The 10188-nt window shown below is 39.9% G+C and overlaps 1 protein-coding gene across 1 annotated transcript in view; it reads right to left on the bottom strand.

Annotated features, from left to right (window-relative positions):
- Positions 1-167: 167 nt before the first annotated feature.
- LOC125293359 (regulator of telomere elongation helicase 1-like) overlaps positions 168-10188 on the bottom strand; it is an 81489-nt gene continuing 71468 nt past the window's right edge. Inside the window, exons 10-11 of the mRNA XM_048241225.1 lie at positions 5144-5209; positions 168-398 (exon numbers count right to left, since the gene is read on the bottom strand). Of these exons, the coding sequence (XP_048097182.1) occupies positions 168-398; positions 5144-5209 (297 nt within the window). The remainder of the gene's footprint in view (positions 399-5143; positions 5210-10188) is intronic.

Raw genomic sequence — 10188 nt, 5'->3', positions numbered from 1 at the left:
CACACTGATACACACACACACACAGAGCACACTGATACACACACACACAAACACAGCACACTGATACACACACACACACACACAGAGCACACTGATACACACACACACACAGCACACTGATACACACACACACAGAGCACACTGATACACACACACACATCCAAAGATCACATTAAGACAGACCTCGGATACACACACGGTGTGTGACAGGGGTCGGTGTGTGAGCAGAGCGGTGGCTTTGGGAGGAAGTCGAGCAGCTCGTCAGACTCCTTGTAGGTCTTCAGGGCCTCCATGAGCTGAGTGAAGTTCTCCTGGCTCAGATTCCGCTTCAACTCCAACAGGAAGTCGTGACCTTTCCACGACCCTGTGACCTCTGACCTCGGAGGCTTAGGTGCCGTCTGGTGAGACACAACTCGATGCATTAGCACAGCATACACAGCAACAGTGATCGGGTTCATGCAATGCTGTCCATCATGTCATCATCTCTTTGGTCATGGCCAGGACAAAGTTTAGTTATGGCTTGGAAAAAAACACACACACACACACACACACACACACACACACACACTACTTCTACTGGGCAGGCTGGGCCTGCTAATGGGTAATGGTTTGCTGGGCATGAAGGGCTATTTCTCAGCTGATGTTGTCCTGTACGCAATCTTTAACTCATATAGCAGTCCTACACAAACTCATACAGCAGCCCTACACAAACTCATAGCAGCCCTACACAAACTCATATAGCAGTCCTACACAAACTCATAGCAGCCCTACACAAACTCATATAGCAGTCCTACACAAACTCATAGCAGTCCTACACAAACAATCTTTAACTCTGATACAGTCCACCTTCTATGAACTTGGGAAGTCTGACAACTTCAGTCAATGGTTGGACATGGTTTTGTTAAAAAGACTTCCTCATCTGTTTCAAAAATTACACCATTGCTCAACAAACTGTGCAACAAACTGAGTGTGGTGAGAATCTAGACTAGACTTCTGATTGTCATTTTGTAATTGACATGACTTGCATGTCAAAACCTTCTCGCATTTCAAAACCCCAAATAGCCCCAAACTTTGCAGAGGAAATGCACAATTCATCTATGTCTGAAACACGTATGCAAGATCCATCTACTGTATGCCTGAAACACTTATGCAAGATCCATCTATGCCTGAAACACGTATGCAAGATCCATCTATGCCTGAAACACGTATGCAAGAGCCGTTGTGTGACTCTTGAACGCACTCTACCCATTATCCTCCATCTGCTGAAAAGATTTAACTGACAAGGGAAGTGGACATGGCCATCACTCAACCATACTGTTAAAAAACTAGACGTATCTGATCAGATTTTAGTCTTCTTAGCATATTGTCTTCAATTAAGCTGGTGGACATCCATCCCCATCATTCCATAACAAGCAGGAAGGAAGTGATCGCAATTTAAAAAATAACACCGTTGCTCAACTTAAGTAACAAACTTGAGTGTGGTGAGACACTAGACACTAGACCTTATTCCAACTTATATGACTAAATTGAAAAGTGGTAAATACGGTCAGAATACGGTAATAAGATTATGGACTCAAGACCGTAAAGATGCACTGCGTGCCGGTTTGGACTGTAGTAACTGGGAGATGCTGAGGGACGTAACGATGCACTGCGTGCCGGTTTGGACTGTACTAACTGGGAGGTGCTGAGGGACGGCACTTTGGGTTCTGCATGCACCAATACATCAGACTACATCAACTTCTGCGTGGAATCTATAATCCCCACAAAACCTGTTAAAGTGTACCTAAACAATGAAACCTAATAATTATGAAACCTAATAATAAAGGACATTAAACAAATAATGAATGAAAGGAAATTGGCCTTCAAACAAACGGACCCTCAGGAACTGAGGAGGAAAGATAAGGACCTCAGAGGGAAGATAAGGAAGGCAAAGGAAACACACAAAACAACTGGAGGAACTGTTTAAGGCCAATAACCCTCGAAAAATGTCATGAAGTGTCATGAAGAACATGGCTGGGATGCCGAGTAAACAAAAGAAGCCATTCATAACGACTGATGAGCTGGCATATGCTGTGGAGTTGAACCAGGTTTGAGGTCTCTGGGACGGAATACAGCTGTAAAGATGTCCTTAAGGCCGTTACTGTCCGCCCTGTGGACAGAGCACAGATATCAGTAGAGCAGGTGGCCAGGGCCTTTCAACACCTCAATGCACGGAAGTCCACTGGTCCTGATTACATCACAGCCTCTGCCCTGAAGACGTATGGTGAAGAGCTTGCCCCTGTGTGGCAGCCCACATTCCAACAGTCACTGGACACTCACAACTGTCCCCACAGCCTGGAAAGCCTCACACGTAATCCCACTACCAAAGAAGCCTAAAAGGAGTGCAATGACCTCCGACCTGTGGCTCTGACCTCCGTACTGATCAAGTCACTGGACAGAATCACCTGCCCCTTGCTGTCCGGCTCGGTACAGAGCAAACTGGACCAATATCAGTTGGCCTATAAGTGTGGCAACAGATGACCACCAGAGATGCTGTAACTGGACCAATATTGGTTGGCCTATAAGTGTGGCAACAGATGACCACCAGAGATGCTGTTGCTACGCTCATACACCTTGTCCTAAAACAGCTGAAGGGTTTTCACAAAATTTAGATAAGGGATTAAGCTGGGATTTTTTTGGTCATCCTGGATTAATTTAGCCTTGACTTGGTTTCACAAAAGAGATGGCACATAAGTTAGCATGGGGATTTATTTTCTGTCCCGACCAGGCTAACAGCCAAGCTAAGTTAATTCTAATGGTAATTATGCTGTCTTATTGGTTCAATTAGCCGTCATTCAAATCAGAGCTCCGTGTGAACAGATTGTCTGCCTGCTACCATATGGTTATCATTTTAGTTGTGATAGCCTTCTAATTATTAACATATTGCTGCTGTTTGCTTATTTATCTGTAGTTGATAGGAAATGGAGAGCAAACAAACTTCGGTTATTAAGACATTATGAAGGCATATATATATGTATAGTATTTACATTATAAAGGCATATATATATATATATATATATATATATATATATATATATATATATATATATATATATATATATATATATATATATACATACTCTTAGTAAGACATTATGAAGGCATATATATATATATATATATATATATATATATATATATATATATATATATATATACATAGTCATACTTTTATTAAGACATTATGAAGGCATATATATATATAGTCATACTTTTATTAAGACATCATGAAGGCATATATATATAGTTGTACTTTGTGTATATGTTTGCAGTGGCAAGCACTTGACATTACGTGCCGAGACAAAACTGAGTGTGGTGAAACACTAGACCTTATTCCAACTTATATGACTAAATTGAAGAGCTTGCCCCTGTGTGGCAATATGACTAAATTGAAGAGCTTGCCCCTGTGTGGCAGCCCATATTCCAGCAGTCACTGGACATTCACACTGTCTGGAAAACCTCACACATAATCCCACTACCAAAGAAAACATGCGGCATGTGGCAAGCACTTTCTTAATGACATTACGTGCCGAGACAAGGAAGCACTCACACATGGGTGCAAACGTAGAATTGCTTTCAGTTGGTCCCCCATGCCTACTCTTGCTGTATAACTATGTTTCCCTCTAAAAGGAAAAACTTTCCTTTGTTGTTGTCCAATGGTGCCAGCAAAATGCTCTCATAATAAATCCCATCAAAACAGAGGAGATCATTTTTGGAGCAACACAACACACACACACTCCAGTCATAATTCATGATAAACCATTAAAACAGTCAGCATCCTTCAAATATATCCCACTATTCAACTTTGTTGAATACGAGTTCAGGGCTTAAAATTCATTTTTCAAAATGAGGGCGAATTCCCCCCTTCAGTGCTTCACATAAGGGGGGAATTAATACAGTTTGGGGGAATATACATTTTACAAACCGAAATCACATTATTACAGACGTCAACGAGAGAACAACACTTCACATAGTCTTTACTTAAATGACTTTGGTTTTCATTATTAATTGAAGTGTTTGTGACAACACACGTCATGATGAATTTGATAATGTTTGATAGCTGTTTTGGTATGAAGCATCTTTCACGTAATAAATGCGCACTCTATAAAGTGAAAGTAGCCTAACCTAGGCCAATGATGCGGTCCGTGTCTGTAGCTGTCTGCGATCGATTACGTTCCTCAAAATTCCTGACAGTTCCTGATCGCTAAACTTTTGTTTTCCTTTCCTGTCGGTTAGCAGTTGATGTAGAAGCACCTAGCATAATTTGACTTTAGCAGTGACAAGTCCTGCTGCGAGAGAGAGAGAGAGAGATAAAGAGAGCGGGAATTTCTCACATTATGATGGCTAGAGTTGCGGGACTTGAATAAATGATGCGCTATAACGGCACTCCCGCGCTGAAATTGAGGCCCTTTGAGGTTCATATATCAGTTTTAAAATAAGAACTTATTATCAACTTTTTACAACAATGCATGTTCAAATGATTACATACGGAATAAGGACAGTGCAAGATCTCTGGAAAAAATTAAGCGCCCAATGCACATTGCTCATATTCAAGTGAAGTGGTGTCTTAATTTTGAATATGACCGTCAGCTCATTCAAATGTCACTCAGCAACTGTAGGATTTTTCCAGAGCTGTATACAACCTAAGTATAGCCTGAAGTGCAGTCATTGTAGTATTTCTTAAGATATCTCCTGTTCCAATCACTTACCATGGACATTAAGTATATAAGTATAAAGTATACTTATATGGTGTAGTGTACTAGTAAATGGAAAACAGTGCAGTGTTTATATATATATATATATATATAAGTATAAAGTGTTTGGACTGGTTGCCTCAGTAGTGTTGAGGGAAGGGCTGTATTTTCATTGGCTGCTGATCTCAAACATCAACAACCTTTCGCCAGGAATGAGGAGTGCACCTTTAATGTGACTTCATGCAGTAAATAAAGTGCACTAAAGGAATGTGGAGTGCACCTTTAATGTGACTTCATGCAGTAAATAAAGTGCACTAAAGGAATGAGGAGTGCACCTTTAATGTGACTTCATGCAGTAAATAAAGTGCACTAAAGGAATGAGGAGTGCACCTTCTGAGCCAATTACTCACCGGCCTCTGGACCAATCGGATTTTACGTTTGCTGGCTTGTGTCCAATTGCTGGGTCGCTCTTCCAGCTGCAGGAAGAGTGAAGAGAGGTTTTTAACCTACACACACACACAAACACACACACACACAAACACACACACACACACACACACACACACACACACACACACACACACACACACACAAACACACACGCACAAACACACACACACACACAAACACACACACACACAGATGCACGCACATACACAAGCACGCATGCCTTGGGGGCTGCATGAGGGGGGCTGCATAAGGTGGGGGTGTGTGGCCGTAAACTAAAGGCTTAGGCACTAAAGGCCAATGCAAAAGGCTCAATGCGAATCAAACCAGCTAATAGGCTAACTGACATAACACCATGCCAATCTCTAGGTATGGTGAAGGGTATGTGATGATGTGGGGCTATTTTAATTCCAAAGGCCAAGGGAACTTTCTCAGGATGCAAAGTGTCCTGGATCCATGAAATAACTGGCGTTTAAAAATAAAAAATCTGCCTGCCTCTATGGGAATTTAACATAGGGGTGCCAATACTTATGACCCCTGTATTTTAATGAAGAATGTTTATTTATTTATGATACATTATTCATTCACAAAGAAAATTGGTCCTTAAAGGTTAGATATTTCTTCATTTTTTTTACTTAAAGGAGAATTCCGGTGTGATTTTGACCTAAAGTGTGTTGAAACATGATACCGAGTGTGAACGTATGTCTCATAGCTTACCTCGGCTTGTCCCCTGCACTCAGAAATCTGGCGCTAGTTAGCCAATGCTACCAACAGTTTTTCGTTGAGGTGCCTCAGGCATCGGCCTAGCCATGCAAATAAATCACTGTTTTACACCATTTACGAGGCTCAAAGTAGCTCCATACTTCATTGGTAGACTTCCGAGGGCATTGACATTTAAAACGAGACATTGAGAACTTTGAAAAAGCACTGGTAGTTTATTTACAAGACGATTTTTACAGACAGTACCTTAAGGAATTTTACCGTTCGACGCCATCTTGAATTTAGTCATGATAAGTCGAGCGGCGAGTACGAACGAACAGGTATGATAAGGGATTAGATTCCAAAAATAATTCTGTGGAAATGCATGGATTCCAAGCAACTGAATCCATGCATTTCCACTACTTATCGGTATCATGTTTCAACACACTTTAGGTCAATATCAAACCGGAATTCTCCTTTAAGGCATTAAGATCAATTTCTAAGAGATGATTTTATATTCCTCTTTTTAGTCAACGTTAGCATGGGTTCAAAAGCTTAATTTCTGGTGAGCTCTGCACAAATGACAAGCAAATGTGACATGAGCTGACTGACTAGCTATACAGAACTAGGCTATTTGGCTATTTTCACATGTAGAACTAGGCTATTAGGCTATTTTCACATGGAAAGGTTTGCCAACAGTTGCGTAGCTTGTTACTTATATGTCATTAAAAAACAACGGTTGCCTAGTGTAGAGACACAGACTTGAGAGATGCAAGTCAGCAGATCAGCTATTATTGTTTGTTGACATCAAACCTGAAGAACAGAACAAGTTCCCACAGTTCACTCACATGGAGTTGCACAGCAAAGAGAGGAGATCTCATCAGAACCTCCCTCTCCTCTTTTGACCTTTACCTAGCTTGATCATCAGAACCTCTCTCTCCTCTTTTGACCTTTATCTAGCTTGATCATCAGAACCTCTCTCTCCCATCTCTACCTTTATCTAGCTTGGTCCCCACCACACCAAGTCCAAAAATCCGCTGATCAAAGACATTTAGCAACAGGTGAAAAATCCGCTGATAAAGAAATGTAGCAAGATCCGCTGATAAGTAATTTTGCAGCGCGTTTGGTTCACCACAGCTGCTGTGAGTCATACATCAGCAGATGAGTCTGCAGCGTGTGGTGAAGGAGACAGAGATCAGATAGAGATGGTCTGTGATCTCCACCTACTACAGCGCTCTCCCTCAGAGAGTCTCAAGTTGGCAGAAAACTATTCCATGAGCGGAGGAGTAACTTGGACGCCAAACAGACCAGAGCGCAACACACCACAGAAACACATTAGGGCTGATTAAACAGATCTCTTATCGCAGGGTAAAATCCTCAATTCGTTGGGAATGGAGGGCCAGTTCAAGTATCAAACTGAGCGGCCGGAGAAATACGGCTTGAAATATGAATAATCACATCAACAGCTGTAGATACAATGAAGTACAACACCAGCAATATGGGTGTTCATATGTTGTATTTTGTACATGCATAACAACATCATTAGCCGGTTGTTGGTGGCTAATATGGCTAATGAAATCTGTGATAACAGATCAACAGTAATGGAATCTGTACTTTGCTCAGTAACTGCTACAGGTCCAACATTTCCAGTGAGTACAAACAGGATTCAAACACTGTTCAGGTGAATTAAATGTGTAATCGGTCGCATGTCGCTCTTCTGACTTATACTTGTTACATTTGACGTTTCCACCATTTAAATGAGATGACCGTGTTCCAGTGTTTCGTCTAGATGTTTTTAGCAGTAGGGGCAGGCCAGTCATAACAGCCTAATAACAATAACACGGGGGTCATAATAGCCTAATAACAATAACACGGGGGTCATAATAGCCTAATAACAATAACACGGGGGTCCCGGTGTCTCCCCGGGATTTGTTTTCTGGTTGCTAATCACACTATTTTAATATGTTTTGAGAGGGACAGGCCTATCTTTTTTCTGACGCACGTCACGTTACCCCATGCATTAAACCAATTGTCTTGAATAAATGAAAAACGTACATTGCAACGGAGGTGCAAATCATCTGTTTTACTTTCTTTGGTTATTATCTACGATTCACTTTAACCACAAGTGCATAAAAAACGTTTTGCCGTCGCCACATTTACAAATATGTTATAATGCAATTTACCTTTGTTATCTACCAGTGATACTTTTTGGTTTCGAATCGCAATTGAGTGTGCATTTAAATTAACATGCAACATGATTTCCAAGAGGCCTATAGACAGGCTCATTTCTGACTTCACTAGATTATTAATGCATTTATTTATGTTGTAAGACGTGAAGAAATGAATGACATCGACAATAGCCTACGCACAAATTCATAATTCACTAAATGGACACAGAGAGTCCTCCACTCGCTATCGTTGCAAACAGTACAAAAAAAAAAAAAAAAAAAAAAAAGCCAGGCTATTATATAGAAATACTTTGAAATTCCCTTTGAGTCGGATTTGCTCCACCTTTCCACAAATTGTTGCGGAAATTGTACCCGTGGTCTTTGCGATATTGTTGACAGAAACTATTTCTGTGGTGCATCCTGTTAAATATTAGTAGTTCATAAATTCCAAAGTAGTGCCAATTTAGGTTGAAACTAAACTAAGATGGAACTTACGTTCAACTTACGTACAAATGTAATGAATTGTAATGTAACTTGTGCAATGGGCTGAGGTGCAGTGGCTGAACAGCTCATGTGCTTGCTAGAGATTACATTTTCCAGTACAAATGACTGGTGGGCAGGGCCAGTACAAATGACTGGTGGGCTGATTAAACAGATCTCTTATCGTTTCACACTGCAGAAACACATAAGGGCTGATTAAACACCATAGAAACACATTAGGGCTGATTAAACAGATCTCTTATCGTTTCACACGATGTTGTAATGTTATATTCAGACAAAAATCTAGTTAGTATTGTTTTTAGTGTAAGGATACTTACACTTAAATTAAGATATAAATCTAAATCTTAAATTAAGACATAAATCAAGTAAATTGATCTGCAAATGGATTAAAAAAAAATTATCTTAAGATGAAAGACAATTTGTCTTAAATATTAAATCTCATCTAAAATTAAAGTCTTAATCCATTGGCAGATAAATTAAGACATAAAAAACAAGTACATTTAAGAAGATTTTGACTTATTTTAAGTCATTAAGAAGATTTTAAGTCAAATAATCTTACATGAAAGCTCAAAGTAAGTATCTTTAAACTAAAAACAATAGGCCTACTAACTAGATTTTTTATCTTAATATAAGATTATAACACTTAGATATCGTAAGATATCTCTTTTTGCAGTGCAGTCTCAAACAAACACAAGGCCACATTCAAACCGATCTCTCGTTTAGTTTCAGTCCCAAACTCAACAACAGGCCATGTTCAAACTGATCTCTCATATTGTTTCGAAACTCAACACAAGCCACGTTCAAACCAATATCTCGCATTGTTTCGAAACTCAACAGGCCACGTTCAAACCGATCTCTCGTATTGCTTCAAAACTCAACAACAGGCCACGTTCATACCGATCTCTCGTATTGCTTCAAAACTCAACAACAGGCCACGTTCAAACCGATCTCTCGTCTTGCTTCAAAATTTAACAACAGGCCACATTTGTGCGGGGCAGACGTGCAGCCTTATTTTGGAAATATTTCAGAGGTGATAAAAAACATGATTGGTATTCATGTTTTGAGGAACACAACACAGAACTTGTTACAAGATTATTTGTGACATGCTCATCCAGAAAGGAACCAAAAGATGGCACTTTCATTTTGCCATGTGCTAGAATCCAATGAATAAGATATCTGCTTCCTCTAAGTATAGCTTAAGTAGGGCTGGGCGATATGGCTGAAAACTGACTGAAAAGTGACTGAAAAGTATTTCATATCGGTCGATATTGATAATTATTGATTTTTTTAAAATCAATTTTCAGATAAGGACCAGAAGGGAAAAGAAATAGCAACACAATCACGAAAAACACTCAAATAAATAAATGTGCACATAAGTCTAAATGAAAAGCAGCACTGGTTGAAGCCTGGAAATATTGTAAACAAAGTAGCTTAATTTGCTAGTTTATCATAGTCTACTGGTTAGACTGTTCAGTTTCCCCCACGTGTGTTTAAGTTTCAAATTAATACTTTTTCTCCTTGGGACAGGCCCGTTTGAGTCTTGGAAAATACTTTTCCATTTGCATCGGGATTGAAATGATTAGAACTTAGCAGTCAATTTGAATGCAACAGTTTTGAACAAATTTGTGCAGCGTGCTAAT

Source organism: Alosa alosa, chromosome 4 (genome assembly GCF_017589495.1).
Source record: "Alosa alosa isolate M-15738 ecotype Scorff River chromosome 4, AALO_Geno_1.1, whole genome shotgun sequence".
Classification (NCBI taxonomy): Eukaryota; Metazoa; Chordata; class Actinopteri; order Clupeiformes; family Clupeidae; genus Alosa; species Alosa alosa.
Note: the sequence above shows the minus strand (reverse complement) of the source record. Positions and strands in the feature narration are given on the sequence as shown.